General features: G+C 60.8%; 2 protein-coding genes across 2 annotated transcripts in view; one reads left to right on the top strand and one right to left on the bottom strand.

Moving 5' to 3' along the window:
- The window catches only part of FBN3 (fibrillin 3), a 53,751-nt gene extending 39,406 nt beyond the window's left edge, over window positions 1–14,345 (top strand). Inside the window, exons 45-63 of the mRNA XM_044913115.1 lie at window positions 434–562; window positions 1,084–1,203; window positions 1,901–2,026; window positions 2,862–3,014; window positions 3,159–3,224; window positions 3,426–3,551; window positions 3,886–4,005; window positions 4,129–4,251; window positions 4,972–5,109; window positions 5,262–5,387; window positions 6,027–6,233; window positions 7,163–7,288; window positions 7,780–7,902; window positions 8,081–8,197; window positions 10,548–10,676; window positions 10,767–10,886; window positions 12,265–12,499; window positions 13,065–13,215; window positions 14,007–14,345. Coding sequence (XP_044769050.1) covers window positions 434–562; window positions 1,084–1,203; window positions 1,901–2,026; window positions 2,862–3,014; window positions 3,159–3,224; window positions 3,426–3,551; window positions 3,886–4,005; window positions 4,129–4,251; window positions 4,972–5,109; window positions 5,262–5,387; window positions 6,027–6,233; window positions 7,163–7,288; window positions 7,780–7,902; window positions 8,081–8,197; window positions 10,548–10,676; window positions 10,767–10,886; window positions 12,265–12,499; window positions 13,065–13,215; window positions 14,007–14,345 — 2,774 coding nt within the window. The remainder of the gene's footprint in view (window positions 1–433; window positions 563–1,083; window positions 1,204–1,900; window positions 2,027–2,861; window positions 3,015–3,158; window positions 3,225–3,425; window positions 3,552–3,885; window positions 4,006–4,128; window positions 4,252–4,971; window positions 5,110–5,261; window positions 5,388–6,026; window positions 6,234–7,162; window positions 7,289–7,779; window positions 7,903–8,080; window positions 8,198–10,547; window positions 10,677–10,766; window positions 10,887–12,264; window positions 12,500–13,064; window positions 13,216–14,006) is intronic.
- Window positions 14,346–16,743: 2,398 nt separating this feature from the next.
- Window positions 16,744–19,865, bottom strand: CCL25 (C-C motif chemokine ligand 25). The gene is made up of 5 exons (XM_021705432.1): window positions 19,771–19,865; window positions 17,793–17,910; window positions 17,560–17,684; window positions 17,112–17,229; window positions 16,744–16,822 (listed from the first exon to the last, which is right to left on the bottom strand). Exons 1-4 carry the CDS (start codon window positions 19,838–19,840, stop codon window positions 17,117–17,119), a joined length of 426 nt encoding a protein of 141 aa, XP_021561107.1. The 5' UTR covers window positions 19,841–19,865; the 3' UTR covers window positions 16,744–16,822; window positions 17,112–17,116.
- Between the last annotated feature and the right edge of the window lie 1,273 nt (window positions 19,866–21,138).

Genomic DNA, 21,138 nt, shown 5'->3' with positions numbered 1-21,138 from the left:
TGAAAAGAATTGAAGTCATACAAAGTAGGTTCTCAGAATGTATGGGAATTAAAGTAGAAATCAGTCACAGAAAGGCATCCAGAAAAATCCCCAAATATTTGGAAACTAAACAACATTCTGCTAAAGAATCCTGAAATCAAGGAAGAAAGCATAAGGGAAATCAGAAAATATTTTGAATTAAGTGAAATTGGAAACAAAATGTGTGGGGTTTGCCTAATGGAGTACCCAGAGGCAAATTCATAGCATTAAGTGCTACAGTATTGGTGTCTGCCTCATCAGAGAGTGGGAGGTTAATATACAGAGCCTAGCACATGAGTACATGATAAACTAAAGTCACCACCCCCAACTTAACTTCTGTTGCGGACGGAAATGCAAGGGAGGCTCAGAGCCCCCGGACTGTGGGTGACCCCTGCTGCCCATACCCCTTCTGCAGACGTGGATGAGTGCACCACTCTGGTGGGGCAGGTGTGCCAATTTGGCCAGTGCCTTAACACAGTTGGCTCCTTCCACTGCATCTGCCAGGATGGCTTCGAGCTCACAGCCGACGGGAAGGACTGTGTGGGTGAGTCCCGCCTGGGGGTGGGGAAGCCATCTCTGCCAGCCCCCTGCTCCCAGCTTACCTGCGGTTGGTACTTCCAAGCGATCACGGTTCCATTTCATAATCATGCATTTATCTTAAGGTATAAAAAGAAAAAACTAGCGCATTCCACCTGTGTTTTCACGGGATTTGTGGTTTAGGGTAAGGCTGTCTTAAAAACCTAAGTTTTCTGAAGTGAAGAATAATCAAGGTGCTAGATGGATGGCACAGAATCCTGAAGGGGGTCTGTGTGTGTCTTAAGATTAGGAACCTTGCTCCTTCTTCCCCTGGACGCCCTGTGGCTTCACCCATAACCCCCACTTGAGGACCCAGAGGATCTTTCCCCAGCCGTCCCTGTTTTCCTGAGTCTCAGCCCTTCCCCTGGATCTAGGAGAACTTGTCCTGGGGCCCTTGACCATCATGCAGTGACCATACGTGCTGGTCTCAGTCCCAAGCGAGCCCCTGTCACAGGCTGCTGCTGGGACCCCTCCTCTTCCTCTCCACAGACACCAACGAGTGTTTCAGCTTCACGGGAACCTGCCTGCCAGGCACTTGCCAGAACCTTGAGGGCTCCTTCCGCTGCGTCTGTCCCCCTGGCTTCCAGGTGCAGAATGACCGCTGTGTTGGTGAGTGTACAGCCCCACCTCCTGCTCTGGGGCCAAGGAGGCATCTCTGGGCCTCTGTTTCCCCAACTGTAAAATGGGAATGCCACCTGGGATGTACTTAGCACAGCATCATTTTGGCTGCTTGGCCCAGGTTCTCTGTCTGGGGCCCACAGGCTTCCTCATGAGTCCTATGAAACAGGCATGGTCGTGGGGTCATCCCTTACTCGATGAGTGATGGTCAAGGTCAAGGACCAGTCTGGCCTGAGCTCCACTGGTGTAATTGCCCAACTGGGTGACTTTGTACCGCGTTGGCTAATCTGGACCGGTCTGGCCTCAGCAGATGGGCTAGCCTGGTACAGGGTGGGCTAACCTGGATCGGGCTACCCTAGCAGTTACCCTGAGCTAACTTTCTCCAGTGTAAGCTAAGTTTATCCAGTCTTGGTTAGCTTTGTACAAAGTTAGTCTCTAAAGACGAACTTTTCCTGACCATGACCCCTATCTTGGAGATACCTTCTAGGAGAGACTCCCACCCCCACCCGGCACAGCCCACCTGGTGCTCCAGCTCATGCTGAGTCCGCAGGGCCCCTGCCCTGCATCGGTCCCTGGACCCGCCCGGGCTGGGCCCCCACTCTGTCTGCCCCTCCTGGCAGCCGAGGCTGTCCCACTCTGGAGGAGGTCCTGCCTGCCCCCCACCCAGCTCGTGTCCCTACCCCTCCAGACACCGACGAGTGCTCGGAGGAGCCCAACCTCTGCCTCTTTGGCACCTGTACCAACAGCCCTGGGAGCTTCCAGTGCCTCTGCCCGCCTGGTTTCGTCCTCTCCGACAACGGGCACCGTTGCTTTGGTGAGTCTGTGGCCCAAAAAGCATACAGGGTTTAGAGGAGAGGTGGAAGGGAGGGAGAGAAGAGTTGGGTCCCCCAGCAAAGGGGGCTGCTGCCGTTTCCTGTGTGGATCTCCAGGAGCGCCGCCTGGGCAGAGGTGTTCCCTGCCTGAGTGGGGTTATTCGAGTCCAGACAACATGTTGGCCAGACAAGTCACTTCTGCGAAGGGCTATCCCAGTCCAGTCTGGGCTGACCCGCTCTCCTGGGCTTTGGTCGTCCTGTAGTGGCTTCAGGTGCCCTACCTGGGTTGGCTTCATCTCAGCTAGGCTAGCCTTGTCCAGTGTGGGCTAGCCTCCACCAATCCGAGCCAGCCTCTTCTCTCCCAGGTTAGAGGCAACAACGGCGTGGGCTAGGCAACTCAACCAGTGTTGGTCGTTCAGATCCCAGCCTGCCCTGGAGGACTTTTCGGGCTGATGGGAGTCCAGGGCTGAGGACTGAGGGGCTCCACGACAAGGATTTGGGGTCTGAAGTCCCATGTCCTCTGGCTCTGGCTCTCCAGGAAGGGGCTTCTGAGCCAAGAATAGTGTGGCTGAGTTTGCTGTCCCTGGCAAGGGGGCACCCCCACAGCTGTGGATGTGGGGTGTTCCCGGAAGGGATCCCCCGTGGTCCAGGGGCTGACCCTCATTGGCCCAGGGCGGGTCACATGTCCGTCTCAGAGCCAGTCACCACGGTCAGGGGCCAGGAGGGTTCTGATTGGCCATTGGTAGGGGCGGCCCCCCCCCCATTCTTGGGGACCCGGGATCCGAGCAGGGCACCGCTGATGACCCTTCAAATGTTTCCCTGGGGATCACCCCACAGACACGCGGCAGAGTTTCTGCTTCACCCGTTTTGAGGCCGGGAGGTGCTCTGTGCCCAAAGCTTTCAACACCACCAAGGCCCAGTGCTGCTGCAGCCAGAGGCCTGGCGAGGGCTGGGACGACCCCTGTGAGCTGTGTCCTCAGGAGGGCAGCGGTGAGCGCCCCGCCCTGTCTAGTCTCCCCTTGGGTTCTGCCTGCCTGCCTGCCTGCATCGGTTTGGTTGCCTGCACCTGCTCAGGGGGTTCCTGGGGGCTGCACCGGCCCCCGACGCTCACCCCCTTCCCCTCTTGGTGTCCAGCTGCCTTTCAGGAGCTCTGCCCCTTTGGCCACGGGGCCGTCCCAGGCCTGGATGACTCTCGGGAAGGTGAGCCCCTCGCCCACGCGCTAAGGGCCCCTCCTCCGCCGCCCACTCTGTCTGGGCTCTGCCCCTCCCCCTTCCCAAGTCTCAGACTCCCTCCTCGACCAGTGAGTGGCCCTGGACCGCATGGGCCCGGCGGGAAGGAAGAGCTCCTGAGTGTGGTTGGGGCGTGACAGGCGCCGTGCCGGCCACCCCTGCCGCCCACAGACGTGAACGAGTGTGCGGACAGCCCCGGCGTCTGCACCAACGGCCTGTGCGTCAACACCGACGGCTCATTCCGCTGCGAGTGTCCCTTTGGCTACAGCCTGGACTTCACAGGCATCCGCTGTGTGGGTGCGTGACCAGCCCATGTCCCCTGGAAGGAAGGAGTGGGGTGGGCAGAGCAGGTGCCACCCGAGGCAGGATCCTGTCCCTCGGCCGCTGTCACTCTTCCCACCCGCTCGACCCTTCTCCGCGTGGTTCACTCACTCACTCACTCGTGCACTAAGGCCATCCGTTCACTCAGGCCGACACCCCGCGCCTGCCTGCCCTGCATCCGGCCCAGAGGGGCCCCGGGCCTGGCCCTGTGTCGCTGCGGCGGTCGGTGGGGGGTGGACAGGACACTCTCGAAACGTTGAGGACGGGAGGCCCCCTGCAGGCCCTGACTGCCCCCTTCCCCCGCCCTCAGACACGGACGAGTGCTCCGTCGGGCACCCCTGCGGCCAAGGCACCTGCACTAACGTCATCGGAGGCTTCGAATGCGCCTGCGCCGACGGCTTCGAGCCTGGCCCCATGATGACCTGCGAGGGTAGACCCTGCCGGCCAGGAGCTGGGCTGCGTGGTGGGGGGCGCCCGGGGGCCGGCCTGGGGGCGGGGGCATGGAGCCCGCCGGCCGACCCTGCCCAGCAGGCACCTGCTCTGGCCTCCGCAGACGTGGACGAGTGCTCCCTGAACCCCCTGCTCTGCGCCTTCCGCTGCCGCAACACCGAGGGCTCCTACGTGTGCACCTGCCCGGCCGGCTACGCCCTGCGGGAGGACGGCGCCATGTGCCGAGGTAGGACGGGCAGCGCTGGGGCGCGCTGGGCGGGGCCGGGCTCCCCGGGTCCTCCGCGCCGTGGTCCTGGAGAAGACAGGTTGGTGAGAGCCTGGGCCGCCCGAGGCTGAGCAGAGTCCCGAGGCACGTGGGGGGCAGCGGGCACTCTGCTGTGAGTGGCCCTCTGTCGTCGGGAAATGGGGTCCGGAGGCTCACAGGTCACTGGCTCTGGTGGCCTCTCCAGAGCTGAGTAGGACAGTGAGGACAGCAGCTGTGCCCCCCCAGGGTAGGTGTGGCAATGTCTGGAGATAGTTTCTGTTGTCACAGTCGGGTGTGGGGGGTGGGACAGGCATCGAGTGGCCGGGGACGCTGCTCAATAGACCGCAGAGCTCAGAACGGCTGTCCACCACAAGGGGTTCTCTGGTCCCCAGTGTCTTTCGTGTCAGAGCCGAGCAGCTCTGGGCTGGGATTTGGGGCCTCCAGGGCTCCTTCAGTGCTCCGGGGACTGTGGTGAAGGCCAGAGAGATCCACAGACCCTGATGTGGGCAGGGCATGCGGACGTGGGGGTGCTCCTGGACCCCTCGGCTTCTCCAGGGGCCTGGGCACGTGGCTGTGCTGTGCCAACCTCACTCTGGCCCTGGCTGGGGCCCCCAGAGAGAGGTGGGATCCAGGCCCCCACAGCCTGGGGCCAGGCCATGGGGCGCCTGACCTTGGCCGCCCTCTCTCCCTGGTTACCCGCAGATGTGGACGAGTGTGCTCCGGACGGTCAGCAGGACTGCCACGAGCGGGGCATGCTGTGTAAGAACCTCATCGGCACCTTCGCCTGCGTCTGCCCCCCAGGCCTGCGGCCTCAGCCCAGCTCCGGGGAGGGCTGCACAGGTATGGGGGTGCTTTGGGGGTGCGGGGACACCCCCGGGGGGAGAGAAGTCAAAGCAAGAGAATGCGGCGGGAGGGGACGCTCCAGGGCGAGGGGAGGCTGGCCTGGGGGGCTCTGGCCTCCCCGGCGGCCTGCCTCATCCCTCCCACCGCAGATGAGGATGAATGTCGTGCCCAGCCCAGCCTGTGTACCAACGGCCACTGTATCAACACCGTGGGCAGCTTCCAGTGTGACTGCGACAAGGGTTTCCGGCTCAGCCCCGCTGGCACCGAGTGTCATGGTGAGTATGGCCGGGCATGGCGGGCACAGCCACCCCCACGTGGCGCTGCTGCCTGGGAGCGCCCCAAGCCAGCGCCCCCGACAGGGTCACCCCAGAGCCAGCTCAGCCCCTTGCCTCCTGAGCCCCGTCTCGGCGATGCCCCAGCGCCGGGCTGGGGACACAGGCCAGCCCCCTGGAGTCACCGACAGCCCCCTCTTCCTCACCCACTCCAGTCTCCAGCCTGTCCCCTCCACGTCCGGTCCCTGGATGTCATCCATCTGCTCGGTCCCCACTGTGTGTCCAGCATACCTCCACGTGCCTCCTCCCCAGTGTTCCCTGACCTCCATGCTGCCCTTGACCGTGCATGGTCTCTGCGGCCGGGAGATGCTGCCCTTTGCCCTCAGGAAGCCGCCCAGCTCTGCAGCCACAGGGCATCTCTCTGACCCTTTGGGTTTGCGGCGGTCCCAACCCCCGCCCACAGAGGGCATCTAACAGAGCCAGGGGACAGTGGTCGGGAGGGTTTCACCCCGTGCCCACGCATAGCGTGTCAGAGACATCCGGGAGCCCTTGGTAGATTCTCGGGGCCGCCGGATGCCCTGGGGAAGGGGACCCCCCGACGGCCCGTTTATCCCGCCCACCACCCCCGCCCGCTCCCCACAGACGTCCGGCAGGGGCCCTGCTTCTCCGAGGTGCTGCAGGCTGTGTGCCAGGCTCAGTCGAGCAGCGGTGAGGCCGTCACGAGGGCCCAGTGCTGCTGTGGGGGCGGCCGGGGCTGGGGGCCCCGCTGTGAGCTCTGTCCCCTGCCTGGCACCTCTGCCCACAGGACCCTGTGCCCCCACGGCGCGGGCTACACCGCTGAAGGCCAAGGTGGGTGGCGAGTTTGTTCATGGTCGTGTCTGTGGCCCGGAGGGTGCTAGGGCGTGCGAGCCAGGGGGAACCGGGGCTCATTCGTTGCTGTGTGTGTGCGTGAACTGGGGTGACGGGGTGAGCAGGGGTGTGAGCAGGTGTGTGAGACAATGTGTTCTTTGTTCTCTGCGGGCTCGTGGATGAGCCTGCGGAAGCGTGTGAGCTGGTGTGGCTTCCCTTTGTGAGCAAGCTCGGTCATGAGGGTGTTTCCGTGTGTTCTTGAGTGTGTGAGCGTGTTAGTGAGCATGCGTGTGTGCCAGTGAGGGGAGGAGCTGGTGTGTGTTTCGTGCATGCTGGCTGCAGGAGGAGGACGTACCGAAAGGTGGCTGAGAGGGACTGAGCCCATCCGTGCGTTTTGGAGTCTAGCAAGGGTCTGTGAGGGTGGGTGCGTGTGTGAGTGAGTGTGAGTGTTTCTCTGCACGAGTCTGTCTCCTCCGGCGTGTCAGTGAGGGTGACACAGGTCATCCCTAGGGAGCAGCTGTGACACCGAGGGCTGAGGAGGAAGTGCCTTTGCGAGGGTGTGTCTGGGGGGGGACAGAGGAATCCCTGAGTGTGTGTCGCTGTGATTCTGCAGGAGCGTCAGCGTGTGACTGGTGTGCAGTGCATGTGTAATCTCTGTGCTTCCACGTTTGTGTGGGTGCCCTGGTGAGGCTGTGGGGAGGGTGTGTCCCCCCCCCACCAGGTGTCCTCAGTGTGTGTTGGAAGGAGCTCCATTAGTGTTTCCTGCTGGCAGAGGTATGACTCACAGCCAAAGGGTGGGGTCTCCAGGGTCAGTAGAGGCTGGCCTTGCCCCAGGGGGAGGGCTGGTGGACACAAGGGTGGAGGTGTGCCCCAGTGCCCCAAGGTGGCCAGCGCAGCTGACCACTTTTGCCCCTGACTACTCCCCCCAGATGTGGACGAGTGCCACATGCTTGCTCACCTGTGCCCCCACGGTGAGTGCATCAACAGCCTTGGCTCCTTCCGCTGTCGCTGCCAGTTTGGGTATGCGCCAGATGCTGCTGCCACAGCCTGTCTGGGTGAGCCTCCCCACCCCCGTCCCCTGGCCCCGCCCCTTTGCACAGCACCAGAGCATCCCTGGTCCTGCCCCCTGCCCCAACCCCATCTGGGCCACTTCCCTCCTGGTATTTTGTGCATCCTGAGATTTTCAGTTACACCGTGTAGCAGATGTTCACCTAAGTCAGGGATCAGCAAACTCCAGCTCAGGGGACTAGTCCGGCCTTCCACTTGTTTTTGTTAATAAAGTTTTATTGGCACACAGCCATGCCTATTTGTTTCCCTTCCCGCTATGGCTGCTTTCCCACGCCACAAAGGCAGAGTTGAGTAGTTGGAACTGAAACCACGTGGCCCGCAGAGCCAAACATGTTTATTCTCTGGCTTTTTATGGAAAACGGGCCAATTCCTTGTGTAAGCCCATAGAGTCTGCTTGGTTAGGGCCTGAGTGGAGGCCCCAGGCTCTGAGCCTCTGGGAACATCTGTCTGATCCCCCTGCATGCTGCTGACCCTCTAGATGTAGATGAGTGTGGCCAGGCCCCCACGCCATGCGCCTTCCTCTGCAAAAACACTGAGGGCGGCTTCCTGTGTGCCTGCCCCCGAGGCTACCTGCTGGAGGAGGACGGCAAGACCTGCAGAGGTGAGGGCCCCCCCCAGGCCCTGTGGGGCTCCATCCCTGGCCCCCCAGGGATGCCCCGGGCTCGTCCCCTCCACCCCACTGCGTGGCGTTGGATGCCAACCTTGGGGTCTTGCCCCTGGGAAGCCCCCAGCCCCGGGGGGGCCCTGCCCTGAGCCTGCGGGGACCATCTGTGCCGCAGACCTGGACGAGTGCTCCTCTAGGCAACACAACTGCCAGTTTTTCTGTGCCAACACCATCGGCTCCTTTGCCTGCCGCTGTCCCCCCGGCTTCACGCAGCACCACCAGGCCTGCCTTGGTGAGTCCCCCCACCCCTCCCTGCAGCTGATGCGTGGCGCCGGCCTTCACTCGTTTCCCAGATACGTAGCAAGCGCCGAGTGTGTGCCAGACATCAGGGACAGAGGGTGATTGGAGCAAAACCCGCGCTCTGTGGGTGCTCATATCCCGGTGGCAGTCTCCTTCCTCACCCTGGGGACGTGGGAGGCCCGCCCTGAAGAGTCCCTCTGACCTTGGCCCAGGAGACCCACTTCTGCCCCTGACTACTCCCTGCTGGGTCTCTCTCCTAGGGTCTCCCCAGGGTGCTCCGGAAAGCCCGGGGGCTCACAGGGTCCAGAGGGGAAGTTGGTTCAGAAGCCAAAGCTGCAGGGGCATCTGCCGCTCCCATCACTTTTTAGTGTGAAAGAATCAGACTCCCGCTGAGGGCCAAGCCCAGCCGTGGGTGGCCCCATTCAGGCTCCCACTAACCCACTCAGCCCACACCTACTGAGACCTCTAGGCCAGAGGGCTGCCCACGCCAATCGCCTAGGTCAGGCCCAGCCCCCTACTTGCTTTTGTTAATAAAGTTTTATTGGCACGCAGTCACGCCCATTCATTTACATACGGTCTGTGGCTGTTTTTGAGCTACAAGAGCAGAGCCAGAGCCAAGTAGCTGCAACAAAGTCACACGTATTTTTCCTAGCTGTCCCTTTGCAGAAGCGATTTGCCTAGGCCTGTTCTAAACCCCGAGGGCGCAGCAGTGCACACAAGAGCAAGCTTGCCGTGCCGCAGATTGTCCCCACTAGCAGGGCATCCAGGCAGAAGCAGACAGTAAGTTAACACCAGAGTGTGTTGGAAGGCGACGCGTGGCACGAAAGAAAGAAAACATAAAGCAGAGTAACGAGATCGGGAAGACTGCAGTATTTCACGTAGGCGTCAGGAGAAGCCTCGTCAAAAGGGACATTTGTACAAAGGGCAGAAGGAGGTGCTGGAGCGAGTTGTGTGCCCATCTGGGAAGAGCCTTGTGAGCCTTGAAACAAGCTGCATTTCTTGTTCTCTGCACAGTTATTTTCTCTGTCCCCGAAGATGCGCACACCTAACAAGGGCAGCTCGATGCGCGTACACGTGCGGGCCCTGCACACGGCCCATGCGTGCCATGCACCGGGCAAGCTCACGTGAGACTCCTCTCCCACAGATCGAGGGCTCCGGGTCATTCCTCACTCACACCCGCATAGCCTGTACTCCTTGTGGGTGGGCTTAGGCTGACTGGATCAGGGGTCGCCAATGTTTTTCTATCAAATGTCCAACAGTAGATCTTTTCAGCTTTGTGGTCCATATGGCCTTTGTGGAAAACACTCAGCCCTGCCCTTGTAGATCAAAAGTAGCCACAGACGGTGTGCATCATAAACGAATGGGCAAAGCCGTGTGCCAATGAAATGCATTTACAAAAAAACAGGCAGCGGGCCAGATTTGGGTCTCAGGGCCTCTGTTTGCTGATGCCTGAACTAGAAGATCAAACTTACATGACCACAGTAGGGCCCCTGACCCTTGGTTTGCCTTGCTGGATGCAAGGGAGAGAAACCGCCGTAGCGCCCGATGCTTCTCTCTGGTGGGATCCTGGCAGGAATCCCGGGCTGGTCTCTGTGGCCCCTCAAGGGACAGCTTGGACATGAGGGATGAGCCCACAAGCAGATACAGGAGCCACCCTGGCTCAGAAGCCCCATGTCCCCAGTGTCTCTTGCACCCAAGAGAGAGTCCAAGTCCCTAATGGGAAGTGTCTAGGGTCAAGAATCTTCATACTCTAGGAAGCCAAAACTAGGGTTGCCGGCCAGAAATAAACCACCAGTGTGGGCCATTACCACCATAACCAGCCATGTCTTGGCTTGCCCTGCTGTCACAAAACACCCTAGACCGGCGTGGGGGGTGGGGCTTAAACAGTAGACACTTACTGCTCACAGTTCTAGAGCCTGGAAGTCCAAGGTCAGGGTGCCGGGACAGTCGGTTTCTGGTAAGGATTCTTACCAGCTGCCTCCTCTCTGTGGCTCCCAAGGCAGAGAGAGAGAGAGCAAGGTCTTGGGTGTCTCTTCTTACAAGTCACCCCCTCCTGAGCCCACAGAGGGTAAGTCGGCCACCCCAGGTCACACAGCTTTGGAGGCAATGCCGATGAGAGTCGAATGAAGTCCTATACGTGCATGATCTCGAATGTTCGGGACAGTTCTGGGAGGTGGGGACGGTTACAGATCTCATTTCACAGAAGGAGAAACTGAGGCACAGAGAGGGACAGTGACTTGCCTGAAGCCAAACCGTTGATCAGGCGGTGGGCCCGGCACGGTGGTGCCCGACCCGAATCCCCTAACCATTAGGCCGTCCTGCCCGTTCTCTGTCCCCTGCAGACAATGACGAGTGCTTGGCTCAGCCTGGCCCGTGTGGCACCCATGGGCGCTGTCACAACACGCCCGGCAGCTTCCACTGTGAGTGCCACCAAGGCTTCGCCCCGGACAGCTCAGGCCGAGGCTGTGAAGGTAGAGCTGGGCTTTGGGTGGGGTCCGGGCCCGGGCTGTGGTCCAGAGGGGCCGCCAGGCAAGCCGTCTGGCCCTGTCCGTGTCTCGCAGACGTGGACGAGTGTGACGGGCCCCATCGCTGCCAGCACGGCTGTCAGAACGAGCTGGGGGGCTACCGCTGTGGCTGCCCCCAGGGCTTCACCCCGCACTCCCAGTGGAGCCAGTGTGTGGGTGAGTGTCCAGGGCTGGGAGGAAGCCGGGCCCCCCCCCCATCAGAATGTGTCCAGAGCAGGCAACTAGGAACCACCCCCATCTGGGTCGTGCACCCCCCACCTCCACTGCTGGGGAGGCGCAGGGCAAGCTTGGCAAAGCTCAAGTCCACTTTTTAGGGAGTGGTGGCCTGGGGGGGGGCTCAGCTGAGAAGGATTCTGAGTCAGTACCTGTGATCACTGGGAAAGAGTGCTGGGATTGATTAGTGATGCCTGCTCCGGTGTGGCAATGGGGACCAGGGGCGTGCATGCTGCGTCTTTGCCATAGCCGTTGCAGAGGCCCTCAGTCTGGGGGACTAGCCTTCTGCACCCCGAACTTCTCCATCGCATGCTTCTCTTTGTGCTCGAGCCCTCCTCATGGCAGCCTCATCCTTACCACGTCTCTCTGCTCTTCCCCTACAGTCTGGCTTTCACTCTCTACCCTTGTTGGGCCCGCTCTTTGGAGACCCCTCCACCTCCCCTGTTCTGGGCACCACTACCTGCTCCTCCTGGACACTTTCCTCCCTCCGCCTCTATGACGCGGCTGCCCCTGCCCTCCCACCGCCTCTCTGACACTCCTTTCTCCCTGGTTCCTCCTCCCGCCCCTGATGGTGGGTCCTCAGCTACGTTCTCCATCTTTGCCCTGCCCTGCAGCAGTTGGCCCTTGGGGACGGCACACACCTTCGGCCCTGCTGCCGGTTCCTCCTGGTCGGCCTGCCTCCCCCTCTGCACACTCACGCCCTCACTCCTCCAGCTGCAGCTTGCCCCAGACCTACCTTGCGTCAGGCCCTGGGATGCAGAAGTGGGCCAAGTAGCAGACTCCATCCCTGCTCACCGGGGTTCTCCTCTAGTGGTGGGGACCGGGGTTAATTAGGCCAGTGGTTCTCAGCTGGGAATGGTTCTGCCCCCTTGGGGACATTTTGAAGGGTCTTGGAGACCTTCTGCTCATCACAACTGGGAGGTGGATGCTCCTGGCATCTCGTGCGTGGAGGCCACGGGTACCACTCAATATTGTATGGTGCACGGGACAGCCCCCACCACAGAGAATGATCCAGTCCCCACTGTCAGTTGTGCCAAGTACGAAACCTCATTCTAGATGGTCCCAAATTTAGGATTCCTGGGAAATTTTGAGAAATGCTTCGAGGGAGGATGACAGGGCTGGGGGAGTTGAGGAGTGTAGGGGTGGGGCAGACCTATGCCAGGGCTGATGGAGAGCCTGATGGAGGGTGACACTGACCCAGGGCTCTGAAGGAGGAGCCGGAGTTAACTGCGTGGGGACCGGGAGTGCTGTGGGCAGGGGCTTTGGGGGTGCAAAAGCCGCCCCCCCCACGTTCTCTCTCTCTTGCTGTCCCCACTCACAGACGAAAACGAGTGTGCGCTGTCCCCTGCGGCCTGTGGCAGTGCCTCCTGCCACAACACGCTGGGCGGCTTCCGCTGCGTCTGCCCCTCTGGCTTTGACTTTGACCAGGCCCTGGGGGGCTGCCAGGACCTAGACGAGTGTGCCGCCCGGGGAGGCCCCTGTAGCTACAGCTGCACCAACACCCCTGGTGGCTTCCTGTGTGGCTGTCCCCAAGGCTACTTCCGGGCCGGGCAAGGGTGAGGGGCTGGAGCGGGGCAGGCAGAGTCCCCAACCCCGTGAGAGCGCGCACACGCACACACACATGTCCACGCACGCAGGCCATTTGCACACGTGTGCACAGAGACCTGGGCACCCACAGCACACGTGTGGGTGCACACACGAGCTCACACCCCATTTTGGTGTAATTGCCTGCATGGTGCTCCTATATATTTGCACGTGCACAACGGTAGGTGCACACTCTCTGTGATACCCTCGCGCCTCTGCACGACTCACACCTACACCAACACGCCTGGGTACCTTATGCATCCATATGTCTCAGTGTCCACATGTGTGCACATAATACACACCAGCAGCCGGGGTGCCTGCAGGTTCACATCTCTGCCCGGGTGAGCTAAGGGATGCGTGCACACACGCACACGTCCTTTGTGCATGCGCACGCAAAGGCTCACCCGCACATTTACACACCAGCACCCGTCCCCACGGGCAGTGTGGCTCTGAATGGAGAGTGGGGGCTGGAGGGGGTGCGGGGGAGATCCCACCAGCCTGCCCCTGAAGACCCACCACCCCCTTGTCCTGGCCCAGGCACTGTGTCTCTGGCCTGGGCTTCAGCCCTGGACCCCAGGAGGCCCCAGACGAGGAGGAGCTGCTCTCATCCGAAGCCTGCTATGAATGCAAGATCAATGGACTCGCCCCTCATGACCGGCCACAGCGCAGCGCCTACGGGGGCCACCAGGTGGGGAGAAGGAAGGCAGAAGTGAGATAGGAATGCTGGGTCTGAGGGGCTTTCAGTATTGGATTTAACTAAATATGAGCGTATTACTTTGTCCTATCCCCCCTTTTTCTCCCCTTTCCTATTGTTGCCATTGTTTTCTGTAAGCTTCTCAAAGGTAGGGCCCTGTGTCTGTAAGAGTGAGTGCAGTGGTCGTCGGGGCTCCTGGGCTGGGCGCCCGTGGATCTGGGTGGAGGGGGGCTGCCCCCTTCCCCCCATTCCCCTGCACCCTCCCCGGCTTTGCCTGCAATACCCAAGACTGCCAGCAGGTGTCAGCAAGAGCACATGTCTGAGCAACACTGCCGGGTAGTGGGGAGGGCTGAAGTCTCCAGACCGGAGGGGCAGGGAAACAGGACTAGCTTTCACATTAACACAACCACAAAGCACCGCCCCCAACATGTAAATGAGGCGGAACAAATAGCAGTGCCCAGAGCCAAGGAGAAGAAAACACAGATCACCTCCTGTAGGACTGGCTACGTCACCCGGTCCCGGTTAGCCTGCCATTGAGGCCACTGGCTCATTCAGGGCCCTGTCCGGCTGCCAGGACCAGGAGCGCACTCAGAGCAGTTCACATAAAGAGGGGTTTGTCATCTGCACACAGGGTGCTCTCAAAGAGCCCAGATGCAGGAAGCGTCGCAAACCCCCCCACCCCGGGAACCGGAAGGCTATTGGGCAGCTCCTCTCTTGTGGCCCCTATCCACTGCATTCCCATTCTCCCCGCCTCTGACCGGCACCTGCCTGGTCTTTGTCCACAGGTGAGCCTGGCCAGCCTTGACTCGGAGGCCCCACTGACCTTGGGCCTGAACCTCTCACGCCTGGGCGGGGCTGAGCACATCCTGGAGCTGCGGCCAGCCCTGGAGAGCCTGCGGGGACGGGTCCGCTATGTCATTGCCCGTGGCAATGGGCCAGGTTTCTTCCGCATGCATCACCTCCGGGGCCTCAGCTCCCTGCAGCTGGGGCGACGGAGGCCAGGGCCTGGAACCTACCAGCTGGAGGTGGTGAGCGTGGCAGGGCCCTGGGGCACCTGGCCGAAGGGGCAGCTGACACCAGGGGGCGGGGCCTTGCGGCTGAAGGTGCATCTGCGGCTGCTGTAGCTGGAAGGAGCCCGCACCTCCTGCCTGACCTCAGGCCCCTCCCGCAGCCCCCTCTCTGGACTCCCTGCATGCGCACTGCCCCATCCTTGCCTCTTCCGGCAGGATTTGGGGGAAACTGATGTCACTCAGCTCACTGCACACCGCAGAGAGACCCTGGTGACCCTGGTGAAGCCTTGGCCTCGGGTGCGCCCCAGGGCCCCCCATTCATCCTCTTCTCCTGAACGGCAGATTCTGGAGTTGGGGGGCTACCGATCCCACCAGCGATGGGATCACTGACCAGGTGGAACCCCAAAACTCAGGAAGAGTAAAATGTGATTCTGCGACCTCAGGCGAACCCAGCCTCTGCCTAGGGGGACACCAACATTCCGCCTTGTCTGGAGACAGCTGGAAGCCACGGCATGCACCGTCCTCCTCCACCAACCAGGGTCAAGGAGGGGCCTGTGATTCACCGTAGCTGGTCAGTCTCAGGCTTACACTGCTGCACTGCCCCAGGGCTCACCCCTGGGGCGCGGTGGGACATGGGAACGGACAGCTGGGGTGGGCCTGGGCCTTGGCCCTCCGAGCCAAAGAGCCTCTGGGGCCCCAGCCAGAGTTGGTGACACGCAGCCATGCTCGAGCCCCCGGTGGGGTGGGCTAGGGTTCCAGCCTGCTTTTATATCAGAAGCAGAGACAACAATAAAGTTATTTTGGGTTGAGTCTGCCCCTTTGGCATGTTCTGGAAGTCAGGAGATGCTGCCCTCAGCAGGGCCAGGCCGGGCTCACAGGTCGGGGAGCAGGAGGCCCCGGAGGGTAGGATGGACTTCAGCCTGGGGCTCGGAGGAGAAACCATGCAGGTGAGACACGGGAAGGCCACTGTCCACCTGGGGGTGGAGGACACGGTCCCAGGGTGCAGACAGGTTCTGTGAACTTCAGACCCGTGAGTGGCACAAGGCCGGGCTGATGGTGGCCACCCCTGGAAGCCCTTGCGGGTTCACCGATCCTGACGACAACGGCTCATGCTTCCTGACCACATATGATGTGCCAGGCGCCGTTCCAAGTATTTTCCCATTGTCAACCCATTTACTAGTCCTTGCAACCGCCTGGAATAGAGGCTGTTGTGCTCATCCCCATTTCACCGATTGGAAAGCAGGCTTACGGAGGTGAAGGTGACCCCCGGTGGCAGGCAGCAGAGCCCGCGTCCGTCCCGGGAGAGCGTGGCTGTGCAGTCAGCGTGTGCGGACGCTGTGCCTGTCAGACGGCACATTTATTTTTTTTAAATTTGCTTACTTATTTTTTAGTAATCGCTACACCCAGTGTGGGGCTGGAGCTCACGACCCCGAGGTCCAGAGTCACACGCGCTCCTGACTGAGCCAGCCAGGCACCCCAGAGAGTAGAGCATTTGGTCCCCGCTGACTTGTCTGAGAAAACCGGCGATATCACCCATTTTACAGGGGGCGGAACCAAGGCTTAGAGAGTTTGTAGAATCTGCCCGAATCGCCTCCACAGCCTAGCGGGGCCTGGGTGTGACCCATCAGCCCCCAAACCGCCTCTTGTCCTCTAGAGAGGGAGCATTTGGTTTTCATCTGGAATGTTCTCTCTCGTGGTGGAAACAGACCGCCCGGGGAGAGGACAGTTGGATGGCTTGAGTCTGGCTGAGTGACCTGAATGTGGCCCTGCCTCTCCCTGCAGGATGGTCACGGGTGCCTGGTCCCAGGGCTCTGTTCCTGGCCTAGTTCTGGTCCCCCTGACCCAACCGGAGCTTCTCTGGACCCCTGTCAGAGCTTGCAGAGGGCTCCTCCGCATTAGCCAGCCTCACTACAGCCCAGGGAGCTGAGCAGAACAAGCACAGTGAGCCCCGTTTTAGAGGCAAGGAAAGAGGCGCCAAGAGAGCAAGGGGTTTGCTCAAGGTCACCAACTGGACTCGAACCCGGGCCTGTAGCCAGCGTGTCCCCTGGGAGCCATCAGCTGTGAGGATTGCCAGCACAGATCTGGGGGTGGGATGGTCACGTGGGATTCAACACAGGTGGGGGCAGCAACTCACACCCCAAACTGAAACGCGACAGGCATGGCATCTCATCAAAGGTTTATTTAAAAAACTATAGAAAAGCAGCCTGGGAGAAGTGTCCTGGGATGGACTGGTGCTTTGCAAGGACCCAGAGGGACCCGGCAGGAGTGGCCCAGGGCGGGTGGCAAGAGGCTGCAGGCGGGCAATGTATTCCGGTGATCCTCTACAAGACCCATAGCTTAGCGCAGACTCTGGCTCCTGGAGCAGGCAAGAGGGCTTGAAGTAAGGTCAGCTCTCTCCTTCCAGCTGCCTGAGGAGCGGGATGGGGCAGGGGTGATGGGAGGGAGCCAACCGCAGGCTCAGGCACAGGACTGAATTTGGCCCGAATGACAGGGAGGCTGGGGCACCCGGAGCCGCAGGGGACTGTTGCAGTGGAGGAAGGTCCAGCCCATCTTGCACTGGGCTAATCCTGGAGATGTGTCGGCTCACGGTCCTGCAGGGGGGATTGGAGAGGCCGGCAGGTGACGGGGACTGGAGTGGAGCTGGGGGCCCTGCAGCTGTTGGTCCGCACACCTGACATTTCATTGCAGCACTTGCTGAAGCCCCCTAGGCTGGGTTAGGGCAGTAAACAGCCCCCTGAGTGTCAGCCTTCAGGGCTGACCACAGAACCAGCCTCCTTGGTCCTGGAAGGGAGTCCCCTCACCCAGTCTGTGCTGATCATGAGCCCTCATCCCTCAGCAGTGGTGATGGGTGGGGGATGGTCACATGATCAGAGTCCTTACCTGGATTAGCTTTTGTCAGGAGGGTAGTTTTCCTTGTCGCTTCTGGTGAGCCTGCTAACCTTGGGCAGCGGCAGCTTGGAGATTCCAGTGCTCGACTTCCTAGCTCCAAAGAGGATGACTGTACAAGAGAGAAAGAAATAGATAAGAACTCCACCAATACTCTCTGAGCACCTGGATCCAGCCAAGCCTGAAGCCGTTGGCTAGTTACTTGAGCTGACGAGTTTCCCATTTGCTTGCGTTTGCCATTTCTAACAATGGAAAAAGTCTTGGCTAAAGGAGTTGTTCATTCACTCAGTCTCCACTCACCAGCAATCGGCGGGTCCTCTTTGGGGCGGCGGCAGCTGTCAGCATGCTGGACTTCGATCCCCTCCTTTGGGGGTTGAGGAGCCCAGGGGCCCACAGCAGGGAGGCAGAGGCCCCCTGGAGGCTGGGCGTGGGTCTCACCCACCTTGCAAGTGTCTCCAGTGGCGCTTTGAGAGGGTCTTGTTCCCAGCATCCAGGAAGTCTACCATCTTCGGCACCCAGCTGTCCCGTGGGTTCGCACACAGGATCTTGTTTTTCGGGAAGAAGAATCTGGGGGGTGGGGTGGGGGAGCAGGTCCCCAGGTTAGGGTGTGAGCGGGGAGCAAAGCTGTGTAGGAGACTCCCCCTGCCCACGCCAGCCTCCCACAGTCCCACTCACATCACAGCAGGCAGGTTGCAGCTGCCGCTCACTTCTTGGCGCCGGTAACTCCGGGCGTGCCGGAGGAAGCCAGGCCGAACACGGGAGTGGTAGGCCAGGCAGCAGTCCTCAGAGACACCTGCAAGCACGGCTGGAGCTCACGTCTCTGTGTGCACATGCGCTCTGCACGGGCTGCCCCAGACGCAGGCACCCCAAAACAGACCATAGCCCTCCCAGCCCAGGTGAGAAGGAGGCCAACGCGGCTCCCCTTTGGCTCCTGATATGCGGACAGCTGGCAGGAGTTGGAGGGGGTCCACAGTCCGGGGCTGGGAAGGGCCCAGGACCACACAATGAATGAGGGACCAAAGCCACTTCTGCTCTGGGGCGGAGGGCAAGGGGCACAGATGGAGCTCCCCGAGGAGGCGCCGGGGGCCACCATGCCCAGCCCAGGCCCTCCTAAAATGAACGGTCTGGCCGGCCGCTCCTGACGCCCCAAGTCCTGCTCAGCCTGGCCCTCCCCCACCTAGGGCCATCTCAAGGGCCTCTGCCCTTCTGTCCCCAGCAGAGTGACCACTCAGTCAGCGGGCCAGAAACCAGGAGGTCTCTGTTCATTTACTGATTGCTTGAAAAAAGCATTTCGAGTTCCTACTAGGTGCCAGATGTGTAGACAAACACAGAGGGGGATTGGACATGGGGCTCTCTCAGCTTGGTGGGGAGACCCAGGGGTCGGTCTGTGCTGGGAGGGGGGAAGAGCAGGGACCTGGAGCGGGGCGGGCTTGGAAGAAGAGGTGTGCCGGCAGGGCCTGGGAGCATGAGCAGGTGGAATTGATGAGACAGACAGTGAGAGGCCTTCAAGGCCCTGTGGGATCCATCCCTCAGCTGACCCCTGCCTCCAGGCACCACACCTGAGTTCTGGCCAAGTGCAGTAGGAAGGATGGGGGAGGACTTTAGTGCTCCCCCGCATCTCCAAACCTTGGCCCCAGAGGGCAAGTGGCAGGGGTGCTGGATGGACCCTCAGTTGCAGTACCAGGCAGGCCAGGGGCCACTCTGCCCCCAGGATCAAAGGGCCCCAAGCTGGGCCTGGCTCCTGGAATGGGCCTCTGATAGTAGGACAATGGGAATGAAGCCCAGCCCGATCCTGGGCAAAGGTAAGGTCTGCTGGAAGCTAGGGCCTCTCAGACCTAGTGACGGGCAGGTGGGGCAGGTAGGGCAGGTGGCGGGGAAGGGGGCTCTGGGGCTTTGACCAAGCCAGGGACCCTGCTCAGCCAGCTGCTGGGGCTCAGCCTCCTCCCCTGGAGCCCTGTCCTATATCCTGGGGTTGCAAGACATAGCGGCCGGGCTCTTGGTGGATACTGTATGCACCAAATCCTCAGCTGCCTAATGGAGGGAGAAGTGGGAAGGGACTCCCCATTAATAACAGTAATGGTTATCGCTGTTGTTGCCCAGGTACTGGGCCAAGAGTTTTGCAAATATCAGCCCATTGGATTCTCATGTCCTATCTCCACAGGGGGATTTCAGAGCCCCACTTTGCAGATGAGGAAACTGAGGCTCATGAAGACTGAGTAGTAACTCTCAGCACACAGGTAGCCTGTGGGTGGGGGGACGACTCACTCCTGTTGGGTCACATCACTGCAGTGTGTCCCTAGATCTGCCACCACTGGGAGCCACCCTTGCTCCCCACAGTCCCTGGGCTGGCTCGAGTCCTGGCAGGGAGGCCTTGGGTCTCGGACCGTGGAGGAGGCACCACAGGGGCTCTGGAAGGAGGAGCTGGGGGGCCTGCACCCCCAGGAAGCTGCACAAATGCCAGGAGTTTCTACAGCCCTGGGGCGGGAGCTGTCTGTCAGAATTCGGTGCCTTCTGGATGGGAGAGGGAACGGGGAAGGCTTCTGGAAGAGGGGAGGGGCGAACGGGGGAGGGCAGGAAGGATGGGGGGGGGAGGGCTGCCGGGAGGCGGGGGAGGGCTGCCGGGAGGCAGGGGAGGTATGGCCCAAGACATTACCTTGAGCATGGATAGTAGACCAGGCGCCCACCAAGCTGGCCACCAGGCAGAGCACGAGCCACGGGTTCATAGTGCAGGCTGCTCTTCCTCCTCGGGTGTCTTGAGGAATAATGGGAGAGGTGGAGGTGATGAGGCCCCAAAATGGACAGCAGCGGGCACTGGGAACACCCCCATCTCAAGTCCGACACCCAGGGCCCTCTGCACAGGACAGGTGGTGCTGGCGCGGCCTGCGGCTGGTCTCTGCCAAGATCGGAGACCGGGGCGGGGGGAGCGCGGAGAGGGGCAGGACTCACCAACACCTGCGGGGTCCCAGGAGCCGGTACCTGCTGGGGTGACTCCACGCTCTCCTGCCCGGCAGGCCAGCAAGCCTCACAGCCTTTATAGATGGAGCCCCACCCTGCGGCCTGCTCTCCTCCCCCCTCCACCCTCCTTCCCCACTTCCCCTCCGCCTTGGGCTTCTCCCAGTTTCTCTTTCTAGCTCCTCTCTCCCATGTCAAGGTGCACCTGGAGGGAGTTAGTGGTAGGCACCCAGGGACAAGAGGACCTACTTCAAAGAGCTGGCAGGAAACACCGACTTTCTCAACTACGAGGATGTGAGACAAAGTTTGGCTCCCTTGGTGACTGGAGGCCGAACCACACAGATGGACAGATGCAGCGTGCCCAGGCCATCTGAAGGCTGGCTGCCTGGGGACCCCTCCCTTGACTGCCTCCCCCATCCAGTCCTCTCAGTCAGCGCCCCTGCTTTCTCCCCCAAAGGACCCTCTCTCCTCCCCGCATTCCCTCTCCTGCGGCACACTAGGGCGCACACCGGCTTCCCGCAGACGGGCCTCAGGCGGCCTAGAGCCCCTGCCTTGCTCCCTGCTCCGAAGCCACCTGTTCCCGTGGGGCCCTGACTTCACCCCACTTTTCTCTCCTTCCCCACAATGGGGAGCCTTACAGTTCTGCAGAAATGCCCTGGTTTTGAGAACAGGCAAATCCACAGAAGCAGAAAATAAAATCAGTCATTGCCATGGGCTGGGAGGGGAGAACGGGGGTTCATAACTCTGTGAATATAGTAAACCCATGAAACTTACACTTTCTTTTTTTTTTTAAAGATTTTATTTTATCTTTTTTTAAACATTTATTTGAGAGAGAGACAGAGCTTGTGCGCACAGCGGGGAGAGGGGCAGAGGGAGAGGGAAAGAGAGAAGCCTCAAGCCGACGACCCCCTGAACCCAGAGCCCCAAGTGGGGCTGATTCCAAGACCCTGAGATCATGACCTGAGCCGAAATCAAGAGTCAGACACTTAACTGACTGAGCCAGCCAGGTGCCCCTAAAGACTTTGTTTTTAAGTAATTTCTCCACCCGGCGTGGAGCTTGAATCCGCAG

The sequence above is a fragment of the Neomonachus schauinslandi genome, chromosome 1 (genome assembly GCF_002201575.2).
Source record: "Neomonachus schauinslandi chromosome 1, ASM220157v2, whole genome shotgun sequence".
Lineage (NCBI taxonomy): Eukaryota > Metazoa > Chordata > Mammalia > Carnivora > Phocidae > Neomonachus > Neomonachus schauinslandi.
The sequence above is the reverse complement of the archived record's forward strand: the minus strand, read 5'-3'. Positions and strand labels throughout refer to the sequence as shown.